The following is a 19,947-nucleotide window of genomic DNA, read 5'->3' on the forward strand; positions in this document are numbered from 1 at the left end:
GGCAAATTGCGGAAAGTTGGTGTTCGGGTGAATATTTGCTAGGAATCAAGTGGGTTTCCCTTTTCAGGCTACTGCATTACAGTGAGGAAAGACAAGGGGTTACTGACCAGATAATTTGAGTGCTCCATATACTTGGAGTACTCAGCAGGCAGGCTGAGTTTTTGCTCTCACTCTTTGAAGTCCCCCTAGCTTATAGGACCTCGATTTCCTATTTACATTCGTAGCACATGGACACTCAAAATAATTGACTTCCTACTTGTCTTGTTTCCCAACTTAAAGATCAGTAAGGCTGACTTTTATGATGTTAAAATTATGTCATTGGCAAAAAAGCTGGGTCGGCTGAAGCATGTTTTATAGGACTTGTTTGTTCTCAGTTTTTTCTTTCCCCCTATTGTGTTGGATGCAAAAACCCCAGAATGCTCCACATTAACCAGCTGGTCCAACTTCGTTTGCTTGAAGACAAACTCTAAAATCAGTGTTTTGATAAGTAAGCATTGAGGTTCTCTCGGGCTGAGCCTGTGGTTTTGCTCTTGGAATGGACTTCAGTGCACAGTGAGAGAGTTGTTGACTCACGGCAGATGCCAGTGCAGTGCCTGAACCACGGGAGCTGCTGGTTTGCTCTGCCAGACTGGTCTGGCCTCTGGCAGACTCAGTGTTAATCAGGGGATTGCTGGAACCTGCTCTCTTAGTTCATTCAGAGACAAATATTTTGCTTTTGTGATGGACTCCACCGACAAGGGTTTGGTTTAGCAGGCAGGGAAGAGATGACAGAGGAAAGATATAAAGCAGTGGTTATTAGGAAATAATTGACGTGTTATTTTCCATGCTTTTTTGCTGATCGTGCAAATTCAAGACTTCTTTGCAAATAATTGGATACCCTTAAACAAAGCATATGTTGATAGGGTGTGGGTTTTCATTGTTTTCTGATCAATGTGTCTTAAATGATGTGATTTTTCATTTGGTAGAATGAACACAAGAAGGTCATTATGAAATAAGGAAATATTAAGCATCAGAAAAAAATTAGAAAATTAGAGGTTTCTCAACTTCATTTTACAGCATTCTTTGCTTTTGAGTCTTGCAGTCAGATTTTTTAATAGAGCTCCTTGAAGGAATTGATCTTTTTTGTGCAGTTTTTGAGAAATAAGAGTGAAGGTGATATAGAAAGTTTTGTGTTTTTTTTTTGTTTTACCACTGACTGATGTTATTAAAGACCTCAGCAATAGTCAAACCCTGTTTAACTGACTAGGATTTTTGCTTGAAGAGCCAAGATTTTGCCCGGTATTAGTCACTCAAAGTTTGTTTAAGTATGTTCTTACAAATATACAAAGATTCAATAAAGGGACCACAACTGTCCCACCATTTAAAATACAGTAATTATTTCAATTTCCAAGGGAATTATGGCTGGAAGCAGTATGATCCAGCATAGGATTATATTACAACTTTTTCATTCCACAGCAGTATCAGAATCCAACTGTGCCTCTATTTGGTTTATAAATTTGTTTTTCTGAACATTTGCAGAATTGTAATATCTTAGTTTTGCCAAAATCAGACCTCAGTTTGGCAGACGCTTATTTTATCAATTCCAGTTGTTCTTCCACAACCCTTTGAGGATTTTCTTTTTCATGCAGTCAATACTCCATGTACTCCGTCATGCATTCAATTAGAGGACAAGTCAAATACATCTGTATTTAAGCATGAATTGTATTACTTCTCTCTTATTTTTGGCCTAGGCTAAGTTTTGCTCTACATTAAGTATTTGGGAATGACAAATGCTTGCAGTACAGTATAGTATCTAAACTGTAGTGGTTTTTGTTATGATTACAGTGTTGTCATGGTAATATAATTTTTGCAAATGAAAAGCCAGGGTTCACATCTGTAGTTTTTACAAATCCTGGAAGGCCTGGGACAGGTCAGTTAGTCATACATTTACAGTATCCCATATACAATAATCTTTCTAAAGTCTTAGCAGTGCACAGTATCAAGCAGGATTAGCTAGGGACTCTTCAGAAAGTACTACTGAAAAAAAAAAAAAAAAAAAAAAAAAAGACAAATATAATAGCTGGATTTTAAAATACCTTTCTCTTCCTTGCTCAAGAAAACTGTCTTTACAGCTCACTGGATTCAGCCAAGCCGTGTCAGTTCACCACCTATGTAACATGTGGCTCACATGGAGAATAGCATCCCACAATGGGAAGTTCTGTTCTATTCTACCTTCTGAATGATCTTCAGATGAGTAATGGGATAAAGAAAATGCAATTTAAAAGACAGTCACTGAGAAAGTCCATTTCTGGAAGTAATGATTCAGGGACAGCTGAGAAAGTACTCTTAGTTTTACACCAGAGCATCCAGGAGTGTGCCAAGGTCTGACAGAACAGCCTAAAGAGCTCCGTTTCATGACAAAAGCAGCTGATGAACGGGACAGGGTGCTGGCTCTCTGCAGTTGTTGTGATAGGCTTTGATTGGCCATTAGGCATTAATCTTCCCCACACTGGGTCAATCTCTCCTGGTCGAGACCTGTTGTGGTTCCAAAAGGAACATGGGAACTGTATATCCAGACTGCAAGTGACAGTAAAGAGATGATAAAGTTGATGTAAACTGATGCCAGGGTGGCATAGAAATAATAAGAGTGCACAACCCAGTATCTGTTCTGTCATTAAAATACCCATCTTTTTATTTCTTGTCTATTTTTTGCTTTTGTTGTATCTTACATCTCATTAAATGCAGAAATCACAGTCTAACATTGAACCTTAGCTGTCTTCTTGCTTTCTTTGTCCAGTAAAATTTGTCTCTGAAGTGTATGTATCTCTTAATTAAGAGCAAACTTGTAATGGAAATGGAATGTTTAGTCAAGTGCCTGAAAAAGTTGGGAAAAATATTGTCCATGCTTTCAATAAAGAACTCTTGATGTCTTTTTTTTCCCCTGTGTGTCTGCAGTCGATGAGTCTGATAGAGATTGGGAACCCCTCACAAAGCCTGGAGAACGTGTGTCGCTGGGCCTACTTGCAACAGAAACCCGACACGGGGCACGCGGAGTATCACGACCATGCCATCTTCCTCACCAGGCAGGATTTTGGTCCGTCAGGCATGCAAGGTGTGTGTCTGGGTTTGTTTTGCATTTGCATTTATCACCGAGCCATGATGGTCACGTAAAGTTTAATTGTCTATCTTTTGCTGACCTGTGCTCTGTGTTTTCTTTCCCCAGAGCTCTGAGTTGGGCCATTTTCAGTTGTAACTGCTTCACTTATTATTTTATCCTTTCTTACTGATTACCTATTGGATCATTTCTGTGTTCTTATTGAAGCCAAGAAAATAGGATCCATATGTAAACAGTCCTGAAAATGCCCAAAGATTAAAGAATAGATTTTCTGTTTAAAAAGTTCCAATGCTGTAGCTGCGTTACTGCCAAATTACAAGAAATGTTGTTGTGGAGAGGTCTGGAACAGCAGGGCCAAATGCTGTCCACCTTTTCCTTTTTTCATAACTCTGACTCCTGTGAGATCAGGTTTTTCGCCAGAGGGGAGAAATCTCAGAAGTTTCCCATTCATTTTGTGTTGGCCAGACCTGCTGTCAACACAGAGCTGGGGCTTTGCTCCCTGGGGGCTGGCATTGGGCTCCTCCACACAGCAACATGTGGTGTCCCTTGCCTCTGTTGTCTTATGCACTTCGAAAAGGCAATTGTAGGGCAGTCCAAGACATGAGGAGAATTTTCTTGGTGAGCCAGGAAGTTTTAATTTGTTCAACAGGCTGGTTTCTTCTGTTTCATAGATGAAGGAACACATTGTTAAATGTTTGAGGGCAGAGGTCTTGAGAGGACCACTTCAACTAAACTTGTGTCTCAGCAAAGGACAGATGCTTGTCCTAGAGCTTCCCCACCATGTTGATTTTTCTGTACTTGTTCATTTTCTGAAACACCTGGTGTTTCTCACAGGCTATGCTCCTGTCACTGGGATGTGCCATCCTGTCCGAAGCTGCACTCTCAACCATGAAGATGGTTTTTCATCTGCATTTGTGGTGGCTCATGAAACTGGACATGTGTGAGTACAACTGGACATCTGTATTGTACCTTAAATGGTTTTTGGTACAGATAAATGCTGATGACATTGGACAGATGCAACTGATGTTAAGAAACAATATTTAAGGTTAGCTCTGGTTTCAGAGTTCAGCTCTCACAAAGCTTTCTTTATGATTTTAAGTAAGCTTTTTATTTTTTGATTTTCAAATGGGAAAGAAGAACTAATACCAAAATATCTTCCAGGGCTGCTGTGGGACTAGATTGAATGATGTATTGTAGTCCCTTGGTAGAAATGTAAAGTACCCATAATGAAGAAATATGAATTCACTGAGTCAGTGGGACACAGAATTCTTGCAAGCAATCCATATTAAATAAGCACATCATCTGTATGTGTTACTGCTGATAAAGGAAACAATACTGTATAGAAGCGAGGTGCCAAGCACTGTGGTTACAACTGTTCTATATATCTCACAGAAAAAAATGCAATAATTTTACTTATTGATGTGATTTGAACCAATGCCTGGGCAGCAGTTTTCAGAGATTTGGTTTCTCCCAAATCTTTTTAGTTTCCCTGTTTTCCCTGCAGAGATCTCCCACTGATTTCCCATTTTCTCTTTGGTAGAATAACAGTTACCAGAAGCCTTTTTCTGAGCAGTTTCCATCTACTGTGTTTTCCCTAAGAAAGCCTGTAGGCCCTTTCTCTTCTTGTAAACAATAAAGAGCCAAAATTTATTGAAATCACTATAAACATATCTTACTTAGACAGGGACCTATTTGAGACTCAGATAGTATTTGATTCCAGAATTTTTGAATGAGGAATAAAAAGAACACAGCATGAGCTTTAAAAGAGACACCACTGCAGAAAGTTTGTAATCCCTCAAATCATATTTATCCCTGATCTGTTAATTTGGTGTAGCTATGGACAGATATTGCCCACATTAGTCCTATAGTGCTTATTAAAAATGCAGTATAAGATCCTAACAAAGGAAAGGAGCAAATCTATTCATAAAAAAAAACAAAAAGAAATTTTAAAATATCTATAACTTGGGGTAATTTTCTAGAAAGCATCTGCCACTTTCCAGGCTGTTTCACATTTAAATAATGTGGGATTGCTCCTGGGCTGCAGCAGCTCATCTGAACTAGCTTTCTGTGTGGTGCCTTTCTTTCCTTCCATGCAAAGGACTTGTCTGCTGTTGCAAAATACTTTGAATTAAACTAAGGTGTGATTTTTTTAGAAGTTATATAAAGTCTTGAATAGCTCTAGATTGGAGCCTGGGTATGTTTCTGTTAGTATTCTTGGAAGGAGGGCAGGCTCAGTAATTCAGAAATGGATTAACATTTAGCTGTAGTAATTCACAAATGTGCATGTGCACAGAAGTCCAAGAAAAGCAATTTTAGGTTTTTTTCAAAAGTGGATTAGGCTAATGACATGAAACTACCCTCAAGGGTCAGTCCTTCCATGTGGGAGTAACTCCAGACCAGCTCTTTAGCTTCAGCCACACCCTGTCTTATTCCTCATGGCTTTGCTCATGTGGACGTGGGCCATGGGATTTCAGAACCTCGCTGGTGAGCTGGGGAGGGGGCAGCACTCGGAGCCCACCCGCGACGTCACCGCTGTGTCTCTGTGTGCGCGGCAGTTTAGGAATGGAGCACGACGGCCAAGGGAACCGCTGTGGGGACGAGGTCCGGCTGGGCAGCATCATGGCCCCTCTGGTGCAGGCCGCCTTCCACCGCTTCCACTGGTCCCGCTGCAGCCAGCAGGAGCTGAACCGCTACCTCCAGTGAGTACTGCTCCGCAGCCTCTCCCCTTCCGCGGGGCAGCACGCCAGAACCTCTCTGCATCTCGCGTTTGCTTTGACGCCAGCCCGTTCTAACTCACTCTCGTTTCATTTACGTCTGTTCATTTTCAGGACATTGAAGGTGTGTTTGCTGTCCTCTCAGGGATGATGGAAGGCACTGTTATTGAATCTCATTGCTAAATTTCTTTCCTCCCTACTCTAAGCTGCCTTGGCTGCCCAGCAGTGTCGTGTCTACTTTGCCATTGGTTGCTTTTGATACCTGTCAGTGACAAGATGGTGCTGCCTAGAGAGGAAAATCTTCCCTTTAAGTGCTCAGGGCTCTTGACTTTAGTAGATATCTAAAGAGCACACATGGTTCTAAAATCAGTTCTTCAGTTGTTTCTTTTTCTTTCAATACTTTAAATGCAAAAACTGTTTAAACAGTTTCATCCATGCCCCTTGCCTTCCTCTTTGGACCTGACACTTCAGGCATTAGACCTGTGTGGGAGTTCCCTGTCGAATTCTGTTGTTTATTACCTGTTTTTCGCTCCTTACAGAAAAAAAACCCTCACCTTCTTTTGTGCAAGTTGTATGAAAAATATGGGAAGTGTACTACCATAACCAGCAAAAGCTCAAACTGAGTAGGAAAAAAGTGCGACAAAATACATGAAGTAAACATGAGTCAGTCTTTTTGTTAGTATTTTTATTATCATAGATATCTTAGGTGTGGCAATAAGAAATAAAAACATTGTGAGGGAAGTGTGATTGTTTCAATTAGCAAGATCCTCCAGAGTTTTGGCTATTCAATAAAAATCATCTGGCCTAGAGGGCTGCTTTACGTTCTTTTAAATACAACTATTTTTAAAATGTCTTATAACAAAGCAGAACGATGGTTTGCTTTGAAGTTAATCTAACCTCAACATTCTGCTTTCAGCTATTGGTAACTTCAAGGCAACCTTAATGATTGCCAGGATAGGCTCATGTATGGTGTCCTCATGTCTGTTAAATAACTGGGAGACATTTCAGAAATCCTGTGGACTGTACCAGTGTTGTGAATCAGCCAGTACTTACACTTTGTTAACCATTTGGTGGTACTGGCTTCAGTGCTTTGTGCTGGCCTGACTTGGTCAGATGTAGTTCTACAGGCTGTCCTCACTCCTTAGGAGCAGAGGAGAAACTTTCACGTTCATCACACAGAAAGGAAACTTAGTTTAAGCTATGGATGGAGATGACAGTGATCAGGAGAAGCAGAGAGAGGGAACAAACCTGCGTGAAGTCTGTAAATGCTTCTCAGGGAGGACACAGGGAAACTGTATGTTCGGTGGTATTCTGGCTGGTTACGCTGCCCTCTGCTTTTGAAACCTCACTTGAAAGACAGCTGCAGGCAGGAAGAAATTCCACAAATGGAAAAATAATTAAACTTTCTTTTCTTCTTGGTCTCATGTGTATTCTTCCTTTGATTCCTTTCACATAAGGAGCCTGGAGACTGATAGGAATTTACCTGCAAGCTAAATGGAAATTACAATGGAAGGGCTTCCAGAAAAGATGTGTAGAATCCATTGAAGGTGGATACAACATGCTAAAGTGAACGTGAGCATAGTTGCAAAATTAGCTGCTCTTCAGGACCAGCATCTGAGAAATTGTAGGCTCTATTTTGTTTGGAACAAAAAGGCAATGAAACCACAAACACTGTGCAAGCCTCACAGCCCCATCTGTTCCTGTAATTTTTGCCTGTTGCAGTTCCTATGATTGTCTGCGGGATGATCCCTTCGAACACGACTGGCCCTCCCTTCCACAGCTGCCAGGGATTCACTACTCCATGAATGAGCAGTGCCGATTTGACTTTGGTCTGGGATACATGATGTGCACAGCTGTGAGTACTTAACTTCAGCTTCTGCTATTTCTCATCCAGGAGTGCTCTAAAGTGTCTCTGAAATCTCCTTAATAGGGAGAGCATAGTGAAGCCCACAAGGAATGATGTGCCCTCTTAGCTGTAAGCAGGGGTTAACAACTGAATGTTGACATATATGTTATTCTAAATATCTCTTTGATTTTTTTTTTTTTTAAACTGGAGTTACAGAAGTAATTATTTCATAGTTATCTGTAGTTGTCAAGCAAACAAACTTGCTGTGTTATTGAGCCTCCTCTTGCTGGCAGCTGGTTATTTTGTTATAAAACTCCCACCCAGATGTGAAGGAGATGGATTTGCTGCCATAGCTTGTAGTGCTAGCACAGGACAGCATGCTTTTATGATCCAATTTTATGGAAACTGTGATGCATTTTGATACCTTGCAAGAGAAAATAGGCATGACAGTGAGTAAAGCAACTTGTAAGGGCTCTTGATGATATGTTTGGCTCTCATGTATGAGGAAAACACGAGGCAAAGTCTAAATTAAGAGCAAGGCAAGATTAGTGCAATTCTCAGTAGAATGGCCTCAGAAAATAGAGTCTTCTGCAGCAGGGCTGTGCCTCCCACCTCCAGCTCCTCAAGTAGAACAAAATATTAAATGGAAAGAGATGTTTTCAGCTCCTGGCAGCTGCTGACACATAACATTTCTGCTTTCATTCCCACCTGCAGGAATATATGTGCCGAGCAGTGTCCCTAGATAATGGATGAGAACCTTTAGAGCATGAGCTGTAGTATTGCATCTTGACACAATTCCCTCTGATGCTGCCTCGGAAGAATGTCCCAGCCAAAGAGAATCTTTTCTTACAGCCATCCTCCAGAGCCTGGGAGATGGAGGCTTTCTATTCTTTGTTCAGAATAGCCAAAAGCATGTCCAGACACCATGGTTTAGTATGTTTTGTGGCGGGTAGTTCCCGTCCTCTCCTATAGAAGCCTTTGCATTGTAGGTAAAGTGCTGAATTATTCATTGGATTGGGGACCTGATCTCAAATGCCCATCCCCCTAAGAAGGGGATTTACAACAGCTGAGCTGAAGTCTGAGCAGCTCATTTCCGTCTCCCATGGGTGCACAAGAATTTTTTGCTTTGTTTGCCAAATGAAGCAGCCCCATTTGGAGAAGCAGTAAAAAAGGCAGCGTGTGTCTTACTGCCTGAGGAAACTGGTTGGTCACTTGTATAAAGCTATTTTTGCCTGACTTTATTTCATTGCATATGGAATCTCACCTCAGTCGTGATTCTGTAGGCTCAAATATTCAATCCACAGACATCACAGTGGTCCTCAGCAATCAGTGTTAACAGCTGGCATTTTGTACCTAGGAAAGGAACCCCCATCTGCAGCTTCTGTTGCAGTTTCCAGTGGGAACTCTCTCAAAGCATCATCCACTCTGATTTTTTTTCTTGTATTCCAGTTCCGTACATTTGATCCCTGCAAGCAACTGTGGTGTAGCCACCCTGAGAATCCCTATTTCTGCAAAACAAAGAAAGGGCCTCCGCTGGACGGGACCATGTGTGCGCCAGGGAAGGTGAGAGTTGGTGCCATGCGTGTGTTCACGTGTATTTGTGTGCAGCTGGGGATGCTCCCCTCAAAATCAAGAGGAACAAGAGAGGACCTGAGGTTTGCTAAGATGTGGGGCAGACTCCTGAGTGCAAGTGAAGTGTCGAGCACTAGCTCGGCTGGTTAGAGCATGGTGCTAATAGCACATGGGTTTGATTGCTGTAGGGGCCATTCACTCAAGAGCTGGACTTGTGGGTCTCATCCAGCTCAGAATATTCTGTGATTCTGAGCAGTGTGAGGGGAGGACATGGGGTGAGGGCTGGCGTGTCCTGCATGGCCACTCTGGGACCATTAAACCCTGTCCTCAGGCAGGTCATGGCAGTGTCTGCCCCACGCAAGTCTCTGTGGCAGAGCCAAAAAAGGGGAAATTTCCGCTCTCCTATGACTCTTTTGAGGTCAGGGTGTTGTGTTTGGATCAGCAATGTTGCCATGGTGCTGCCTGGCCTCCCCTGTGTGGGGGTGCAGGGAGCAGGGGGGGCTGGAGACACGGCCAAGCCACGGCCGCTGGAGCTTCCTGGAGGGAAAGGATGGACGTGGGAGTTGAGTGCCAGCTAGAGAGAACCCACATGACAGCACACAGGCACTGTGAGCAGAGAAGGGCAGGTCTGTGGAGGTGGATTTGCTGGTTTGATGAGAGCCCAGGGAAGCATGAGGAGCGGTGGAGGGACGGTGTGAGGTGGCAAAGGCTCAGAGAGCAGCTCCAGCTGCTCAGCCACCAGCTGGAGCTGCTCCCAGCCCCAGTTATCCTCCGTGGAGATCACACTCTGCTCACTGTGGGTCTGAACTCCAAGTCCTTTGAAGTCTGATGAAAAAAATCTGGCTTCCCTGGGCTTTGGATGCAGTGACTGAGGGGGAGAGGAAGATGTCGCTACTTGGAAAGGTTTTTTTACAACCCAATGTATGACATCATTTATGCGATAAATGAACCATATTAGCAGCTGCTGTTATGGTTTGAAAAGTCTTTTTTATGAAAACATTATGTTAAATTAATTCCACAACAAGTCACGCTCTATGCAAACCACTCCCTTCTGGTTTTCTCTTCTTTAAATTATTCCTGTTATAAAAGCTTTGTTTGTTATTAAAAAAATAAAATAAAAAAACAAAATTAGGTTACAATCCAAAATTTTAGACAATTTATTTGGATACACATTTCTTTATCTTGATTTTTATATTAAAAAGATTCATGGCCCCCAATGAAAAATAGAGTTATATTCCATTTGGTTGCATCACCCTCTTCCCTGAGCTATTCATTCATATTAGTATTTGAATAGAAATGAGGAGAAAAAAGGAATTTGTAACCCCACAGTCAAGGATCTGTCAGTGCTTCCATTATAAACAGTTTGTCAGGATATTATGCAACTCAGCTGTAAAAATTTTCTTTGGACTGGAACTTGGGATCCAAGGCTTCAGCAAGCTGTGCAGACAGCCAGGCTTTTGAGCTCAGCAGAGATACAAGGGAGTATGTGCACATTCTGAAGTTTCAGTAGATGTTAGGACTCTGACTGTTTTATTCTCAAGAGAGCTGTCCCAGTTTTTTGATAAATAAACTTGCTGCCACCTTCCAGAAGAACCTGAGAAAATGATGTAGAATGAAAACCATTTTATTAGATAAGGCTTAGCAGCCTGAACTAAATGTTTTGGGTTTTTTTAAATAGTGTGAGTTCTGAAGGTTATATAGCTGACTTTACGTATCTGAGCTTGGCATTTGACCCGTGTATTTATTAGATGTTGGTGCTTTTAATACAGGTACATCAGATCAATGCTTTTACATCTGATCCTTTCCTTTTCATCCCTGCCCTTGATTTTGCCTCCCCCTGTTCGCTCTCTTCACCAGCTGGGACAATACCGGCGGCTCTTGCCTGAATGCACAGGGCTTTAAAATGCATTTATTGCCCAAAGCTGGGGCTCAGCTGCTGGGCAGCTTCCTTTCAGGTGCATCTCCCAGGATACCTCATCAGCACTCGAGAAAAGGAAAATAATTTCAAACACCTATTTTCTTTGGAATCGTGCCAGAAAAGAGAAGTACAGGAACATAAGCAATTAAAGATGTTGATTGAGAAAGATTCATTTGTTTCCCACTTTGGAGACTTGCAGTTTTCATGATTTCATACCACTAATTCCCAGGGCCTATTTTAAGCTCAAACCAATCACAACAGTGCTGATGTGTCACAGAAACATCCTGGCTTTGCTGCAGCCGAGGGGACCGGATGCCAGGAATGAAAGTGGCGCTGGGGAGGCGAACACGGCGTGGATGTTCTCACCTAGGGCTGCTGTTCACATAACTGATAACTGATCCCAAATTCAGCAAGATACCATTGAGGAGGATCCAGTCCCAGCTGCCTCCTTCCTAACTGATGGTCAAGGGGCAAGAACAGCCATGTGGGAGACATGAAATCCATAGCATATCTTTGGCAGGCAGGGTGGTAAGGGGATGTGTCTGCACACCCGGGCTGTGTCCTGGACCCAGGCATGACCCTCTGAAAAGGAAGATGAGGCTTTCTATTGCTCTATACGTGTGTATGTATGTGTACAGACAAGTGAATATTTATGTAAATGTTTGTAAGCTCTTCTGTGCCTGTGGTTATTTGAACTGTTGCCAAAAGAGTGAGTTTCTGCCATTTTGAAAACTTCTTAATAAGTCTTCTTGTTCAAATGGAGACACTGAGCAGTCATTATTAATTGGCAGCAAACTAATAATTTGTTGAGTTTAGAGATAAAAAATTAATATGTTCTCCTAGAGCTTCCCTGTCAGAAAAGAAAGCTACTTTTTTTGACAGAATCCTAAAGGAAATAGAATAATTTATATTTCTCCCAGCTTGATTTTTTAAAACCAGACTGAGTTTTCAAAAGCAAGAGGGAAGTTTCTGTGAGTTTTGTGAAGCTTTGATGACACAGCCACTTGCAATGGTCACATTACCTTCCATGAAATAACTCTGGTGTGTAAAGTTAAGCATATGGAGGTTCAGAGTCTTACTGTGGAGTCAAAGACATTCCAGAAATTGCTATAGTAAACCATGCAGACAAGACATAACTGTGCAAAGTTTAACCCTGCCCGGCATTCTGTAGATTGAAAGAAAATATATGCTGTCAGCTGATAATTTATTTACTTGTGTACCGTTCTGTCAGCTCTACCATTAGCCTCAGGCTTCTGAATCCAGGCAAACTTCAGGAATCTATCATCAGTTTTTGTTATGCCATTTTTTTACAAATACTGCTCTTCTGGGGAGACATTTATGTCAGCTGAAGTAGCTAACTGCGTAGAAATAAAACCCAGAGTCAGTCATGCAGGGAGATCACATGCTTGAGTCCATCTGCTTGTTGCAGTGACTAGCATCAAGGTTTGCACCACCTGAGCCTCCTTTTTTTTTTTTTTTTTTTTTTCTTTTCTTGGAGAGAGGTAAGAGCCTGGTAGCTGCCCCTGCCAACCAAGCTGATGTTGCTCTTGGATCTGGCTTCTGTGCCAAGGACCCAGCACAAACCTAGCAGGTCTTCTCTTTGCTTGCACTGTGCTAATGAGATGACCTGAGTAAAACTTGGAATGATTTTTTACTCTGTCAGGAAAGGAAGGGAATGATTAAATATTGAAATAAATAGATATTTTTGAGAAGAAAAATGGACCAAGAAGAAAGGTTTCTGAAAACACTAATGTGTACTCAAAGCAATCCAGCTAATTTCCCACTGAGAAAGCTGACCTCAGCTTCTCTTGGAGACAGGAGACAGATGGGTGAGTGTGTGCTGTGTTAGTCACCACAGAAACTGGGAGAATTCTCGATTCTCCACTGAAGAAACTTTTGCTACCTCAGAGTAGTCCTCAGTGTTGGAACTTTTCAGTTCATCCCTTGCAACTAATTATCTCAAACAGATGGAGCAGAACGGGCCAGCCTGTGTGTGATAGGGGAATATAAATAAACACATAAGCCCCTCCTGATGGGACCTCAGGAGAGTGAGGAGAACTGAGCACCCCCAGCCATGGTGCAGTATGAGGGGTTACTTGGTAGAAACTGGAGCATCAAGTGAGGAGATCAGAGATGCCCAGTATAAAATAGTTACAGATACCCACGGAAGATCTTCAAGTCTTTTCTTGGAAAATTGACTTGCAGATGTGTTAAGCCCACAAGAACACACTGGCTCTTTTTTTGGCATACACAGCAGTTGTTTCAAAGAACTGCTGAAAACAGCAGTGGAATGTTTTACTGCAAGAAATTTAAGCTCCCTGTCCTGGAAATTGCACTTGTTTTGGACTGCCCTGTTTGCCAGAAAAATAGGCGAGACTGCAAGAACTCATCTTGTCTTCAACTAAGAAAACAATTTGCATTTACCCATTTTTTTCTCATTTAAAAAAAAATTCTTTAATATGCTTCATTCTTTAAGTGAAACCCCCTGTTTATGAAGGGAATAGTGCTTGAAATTGGCTCTTTTCCACCTCATTACGTAGTTAATGTAGTAGCACTAGGAAGGGTTGGCTTTAACTTCCTTTATTCCACTGGAGATTGCTCTGTCTCTGTTGTTATCTTCTCAGGCATTTTCTTGCAAGGATTTGCACAGAGTAAGATCCATTAGTGAATAATTTTGTTTTCTATAAGGCCCTTTCTTTTAATCCACAAAAAAAGGCAGAGCTGGGGATAACTCATTTTACACAAATGCTTCTTTCCAGATAGCTCTGCCTCAGCTTCCCCAACAACAGCACCTGATCAGCTTCTCCACTAAAAATCACTGCTGCTTTTCCCTTTACACAGCAAAGTCAAAAACACTTTTCCATGTTTGCCTTCCAGTTCAGGAACCAGTCTCGATGTCAGAGAGGGGGTTTGTTAGAGGTTGTTGCAAACCTACATTCTGCTATTCCTGACTAAAACAGAGAAAAGAGGCTGAGAAATACAGTATCATTCCATATCTCTCCCTCTCCTCCATGAGTCCAAGCACTGGATTCTGGATCATCACATAATGAACACAGGCTAAATGGCTCCTATAATGGATTTGGCCACTGCTGTGGAACTTACACCTGAGAGATGTAGCAGCCTGATAAAAGGATGTGTGAGCAAGCGCAGATCAGGAGCTGTCACTTCATATCTGCTTCCAAGCCCAGCTGAAATGTCTATTGACAAGCTGAAACACTGCCAACTTCCCCCGCATTGCTGAATGGTCCCCTGGCTGCGCGGGCCCCACAACTCCAACTGTTTGTTCAAACAAACCTCTCTAAAGCCATAAGTAAACAGTCCCTGAAGGGTAGAACCCTGAGCTTCTAAACCAAAAAAAGCAAAGGACATATTAGCATTTTGCATTTCTTTCATGCTTTGCTGAATTATCTCTTGTTCTGTCAAGCATCTAAGGAAAATCTGCCCATAACAGCTCTGGAGCAGGATTGATATAATTGGCTTTGTGGTAGCTCACGTATTTCATAGGTTTTTTACTTCAAATATCTGAAGTCACGGGAAAGAAAAAATAGTTGAAACCTAATTTCTACTCTCTCTTCTACTCCTTGTCCAATCAAATCAGCCCAAAAATAAATTGCATGAATAAGGAGCCAGTCACTGAGCAGATTAGTGAATCAGTAAGCTGTGCCTTGTCACCATTCTACTAATGATTCTCTCTTTAAATTCAGCATTATTAATGATTATCCTTCACTTTTAGATTTGCCTTCCAGATCACTAATCGCTCTATGCTCAAGAACGCTCTCCTGTTATGTATCTTCTGATTTTGTTTTTGCTGGCAGCATGCATTTAGCCATATGCTTGTCTTGTGCAGCCTGCCAAATTCCTGCATTCCAGGGCTTGTTAAGCTGTGTAAAATGTTGTTGTTGACTTGAATGTTAAGGAAAGTAAGTGACTGATTTCACTTGTTGTTGCAGCCATCTGTGCTCCTGAGCCAGAGCTCTCATCCCAGCAGTAACCGTTAACGCAGACAAAGTGTGACAGTCTCATGCAAAGTCGTTTGTTTGCTGGAATATATTTTCCAGCACCCACACTTCATCAGTAGACTTTTATGAAAGCAGAAATAGTACTGAAAGGGGCCAGGATCTTGTGATCCTTGAGAATAATTCTTTGTGACTTCAGCTGAGAAAAAAATTCCTTCATTAAGGGCTGGAGAAATTGGTGGAAAGGCATTGACAGGTTTCTTTAACAGGACATGACAAGGAGAGATGATCAGTACTGGAGCTATGAAGAGTCTTAAAGAAATAAAATAAATACCTTAATGGTTTGTGGAATGTAGCAAATTCTATGTTTCAACTGCTGTAAAATGACTGTATTAAAAACATGTAAAAGAAAGGAGAAGGTGTGGTAGGTTGTGATGAACAGTCCAGGGCTGTCCCTAAGGAATGGCTCCTGGTTATTTGGTCAGGTTTGCCATGAGATCTCCAGGGAGACACTGCAAAAGCTTTTATTTAATAACATTAATGTCCATAGTGTGAGCTTGCTTTAAGTCTCTGACACTTTGCTAATTGCATTTATTAGAGGAATATGTGTGTGGATTTGGGAGCGGCTGGGCAGGATGGTGCTGTGGCCAGAGCTCCTGACAGTGCTGTCTGGAGAGGCTGCAGGCAAGAGTGGAGGCAGGATGTTACTGTTAGCCTCCAAGATTTGGGATTCTGCCATTTCCCTTAAATGATATCCCTGCTGCAGGCAGGTGATGAGGAAATGTAACACTGAGAACAGTTTAACAATCTTGCTAGGCTTGAAACTTGCATGCACGCTTGTGCCTAATGAACATGTAAGTTTATAAAATCTGAGTGAGTTTGGGATCATGGGCACAATCTGACAGCAAGTCCCTCTACTTTCTACTGGAGAGGTGAAAAAAATCCAGAACTTGTGCCAAAAATAATAATGTGTGGTACCACAGCTTCTCATCTGATGCAAGTTAATCAACGAATCATTCTGACATCTGATTTTCTCTTTCAGCATTGCTTTAAAGGTCACTGCATCTGGCTCACACCAGACATCCTGAAGCAGGATGGACACTGGGGGGCATGGAGCAAGTTTGGCTCCTGTTCCCGCACGTGTGGCACCGGGGTGAAGTACAGGACCCGGCAGTGTGACAACCCCCAGTAAGTGACACCCATGGGTCCCACTGCTGTGCAGAGCCTGCACGGGGAGGATCCTCAGTGCATGATCCTCAGTGCAGCAGCGCAGGAAAGGATGCTGAGTGGTGCTTGTTAAATCTGACCTACAGCATAAGTTGTCAGAAATTCTACTTTTGGCCCATAGCAAGTCATGAATCATCTTTATTTCTCAGTTTATCCATCCATTAAACTGGTTATGCAGTCACAAGGATCTTGAAAGTGCTAATGCAGTGCTGTGTAAAGCATAAGTAAAGCTTTAGGGTCCTATATATCTCATTTTAAAATGTGAGTATGAAATAATAGCAGTGATTTACTGGATTTTTTTTTAAGCTTTTAAAAAGTTTTCTTTAATCTACCTTTTAGGATATTGCAACAAGGTCTTAAAATATTTTCAAGGTGTTTTCATCCCAAGTTGGAACAAGGCTCCTGAGATCAGAATATTCCCTAAAGTTACTTTTAAGAATTTTTGAATTGTCTCGCTTTAATAACTTACATATGGGTCATCTAGATAATGTAGAATGATTCCATTCCAGTAACAGTGGAAGTGTAATTAATACAAATTATATGAAATGTCTAATTATTGCTATCTTAGCGTGGTATCATAAAATGTCAGGATCTTAACAGCAAGAACTAAAATAGTTGTCCAATTGTCACAAAACAAATTCAATTTAAAGAATTAAAGGATGTTAACAGGGATAATACTTTTAATGTTGAATTTCTTGGTTTGTTGATAAAGCAATTGAACTTGACTAGCATTGAAAATCATGTTATCATTGATTTTTTTTTTAAATTGAGTTTTATGAAGCAGCATTTTCCAATGGAAACTGTTCTGTTAAGAAAAAAATTGCTGTTTCTTTTTTCAGACTTTATTATTTGGCAACAGGGAAGTGACCTTTATAATTGTGGGCACAGTTTTAGCTGTAAAACCCATTTGCATGTAGGAAAAGCCTAATGTACTATTGAAAACATTTTCTGTGTTTCCTGGAAGAGGATGAAAACCCAGCTGCAGTTCCTGAGCTCTGCATTGCCAGATCTGCCAGGGATCAGCTGCACATCTGCCTGGGGGCACAGCACTGAGCTGGGCTGTTCTGCCTTTGCTGCTGCATTAGGGGCGAATGTCAATGGGTTCTGCTGTGCTTTCCTTTCCTGCCCACACCAAGAAAATGGCTTTTCTTGCCTTTATCAAGTATTTTGAACCTCTACTTGCAGGAATTGCTTTTTAACAGCTAAATAGTGACAGCGGGTTTTGAAAGGAAATATGTATTTTACATACCCGAAATTCAGCCCTGACTTCATCAAGTACCTACTGACATGACTGGGAAATAAGCTGCTCCTCAAAAGATTTGATAGACACGTGATTAATGAAATAATGGCAAAACTAACCATGGGTTTCTCTCCCTGTCACAGCCCTGCCAACGGGGGCCGCACGTGTGTGGGGCCGAGCTACGAGTTCCAACTGTGCAACACCCAGGACTGTCCCAAGGACTTTGAGGATTTCAGAGAGGAGCAGTGCCGGCAGTGGGACCCTTACTTTGAGTACCAGAACACCAAACACCACTGGCTCCCCTATGAACATGTTGATGGTGAGCAGCCACTCTGCTGTGAAAACTAAAATCAGTTGCAAATATGAGTAAAAATTATATAAGGAGGGGTAAAAGTTCTTCCTGGGAAATCACACCTCCTAAATCTGTTAGGAGTTGGAGGGATCAGTGAGTATCAGTGTATGAGTGATTCAATTTATACAGTGCACTTGGATTTTCAAAAAACTTTGGACACTGTTCCCCAATGACAGCTGTGTAATGGATTTACCATGGGATAGAAGGGAATGGTTTTGCGTGGGAGGATGGCCCACTCTGAGAGCTGCAGAAGGACCTTGTGGCACTCAGTGACACAAGAAGGCAAAGGAAGTTTGGTTTTAATGAATGCTGGTATATGGATGTGGGGGTAAAAACTGGTGTGTGTGTTGGGCTCTGAAGAGAAAGGCTGGGAATGGCTTTAGGAAAAGATCAGTTCACTGACTGTGAAGAGAGAGGTGGAGAACACTGACCTGCCCCGTGTACCTGCACGTTGTCTCTGCACTTTAAATACCCAGCCAATGCAGCTCAGGTTGTGCACCTCTCACTGCTGCCCATGCTGCTAAAAAACCCACAGCTGAACTCAGGCCAGAATAAAGCAAACAGAAATAATGACTTATGGATGAGGAGAGTTTGGATAAAGCAGGACTTTTCACCCTGGAAAAGCAAGGACGTGGATTGAAAAGATAGAGTTACAAAGTTGTGAGTGGCCCAAAGAGACTGAACATGGAATGATTATTGAGTTTCTCATAACACGAGCCTGGGAACATCAAATAAAATTATTGGGTGGCAGATTTAAAACAAGTAAGAGGAAAGGCTTAGTACAAAGCATCTAGTTATCTTGAAATTCACTGCTACAGAAAGTTGCAGATGCCAGAAAGTTGCAGATTCCAGAAAGTTTTAGAACATATTTTGAAAAATCCTTGACAGTTCTACAGTCCATTAAGAGCCATTAAACACCAAGTTCCAGCCATGATTTTGGAAGTCCCCAGGCTGCAGTGTAGGAGGAACTGGGAGAACATTCTGAGCAAAGTTTCCAGTTAGTTCCTGTGTCTTCCTGCAAATGCTGCTGGCACTGTTGGAGGCAGCTGTTGGGTTGGGTGGGTGTTGGCTCCCAGCCAGCAAGGTCAGGCTCATGTTGTGGCCTCTTGACAGAGATCATCTCCTAGAACAAAAATGTTCCAGTTCCTGTTAATGCCACGGCTTAACTGTCAATGCAAGTGCAGCTGGTTGATTTGGGCCACGGCAGCTCTTGCCAGAAGAACACTGTAGTGTTTTACCAAACAAAAAGGCAGAGGGCAATGAGTCTCAACTTGTTGAATGAGCAGTGGGAGCTGCTCCCTGGTTTTGAACCCTGTCACTTCACTTGAATGACAAATTCTCGAGGGCAGGGTTGGCCTGGCAAGGGGCAGGTTCTGGGCACCCACCCCATCCTCAGCCCAGCTCCCGTCACTGGGAGGGGAAGGGTCACTTTGGGTGAATCACTTTGCATTCCAGTACAATTTCTGCCAGAAATTAATAGCAAATTCCTTATAATTAATTTGCCTGACTTTCTTCCCAAACAATTCTCAGAGTTCCCTCATTCCTTTCATGCCATCTTGGTCAGTCTGGGATTTTCAAAGGCACAGACACAGCCTCACAGCTTAATTTCATGAAATAGCTTTGCTGGCACAGAGTGAAGGGATGAAGACAGGACCTTTGCTTATGCTTTAGTCATTGGAGCACTCTTCTGCAAAGACCAGTGAAACAAATCCGATTTTTTTCAATTAAATTCAATGGCTTCTGGGTCAGAAACCAACTCATTGATGTCTGAACACCGATCCCTGGGCACTGCTGGTTTCCAATATAACTGTGGTATAACTGCAGACACCTTGAGAGTTACATTTACCTGTGCAGGGTTATTAGAGGGAACAGCTTTTGTGTGAAAACAAGGCCAGAGACAAGCTTAGGCTTGAACTTCGATCTATTCAAAGCTCCCTTTTGTAAGGATAAGGCATATCAGTGACATACTTGTGAGGATAATGCAGTTGTGGCTCAGAAGTGACATAAATCCATACACTTCACAGGCAG

At 42.1% G+C, this 19,947-nt stretch overlaps 1 protein-coding gene across 2 annotated transcripts in view; it reads left to right on the top strand.

Annotated features, from left to right (window-relative positions):
• The window catches only part of ADAMTS2 (ADAM metallopeptidase with thrombospondin type 1 motif 2), a 174,610-nt gene that overhangs the window by 133,819 nt on the left and 20,844 nt on the right, over positions 1–19,947 (top strand). For both annotated transcript variants that reach the window (XM_040078471.1, XM_040078472.1), the window contains 7 exons: positions 2,935–3,091; positions 3,929–4,034; positions 5,650–5,793; positions 7,531–7,663; positions 9,104–9,217; positions 16,143–16,288; positions 17,711–17,886. In XM_040078471.1, coding sequence (XP_039934405.1) covers positions 2,935–3,091; positions 3,929–4,034; positions 5,650–5,793; positions 7,531–7,663; positions 9,104–9,217; positions 16,143–16,288; positions 17,711–17,886 — 976 coding nt within the window. The remainder of the gene's footprint in view (positions 1–2,934; positions 3,092–3,928; positions 4,035–5,649; positions 5,794–7,530; positions 7,664–9,103; positions 9,218–16,142; positions 16,289–17,710; positions 17,887–19,947) is intronic.

The sequence above is a fragment of the Hirundo rustica genome, chromosome 14 (genome assembly GCF_015227805.2).
Source record: "Hirundo rustica isolate bHirRus1 chromosome 14, bHirRus1.pri.v3, whole genome shotgun sequence".
In the NCBI taxonomy this organism is placed as follows: Eukaryota; Metazoa; Chordata; class Aves; order Passeriformes; family Hirundinidae; genus Hirundo; species Hirundo rustica.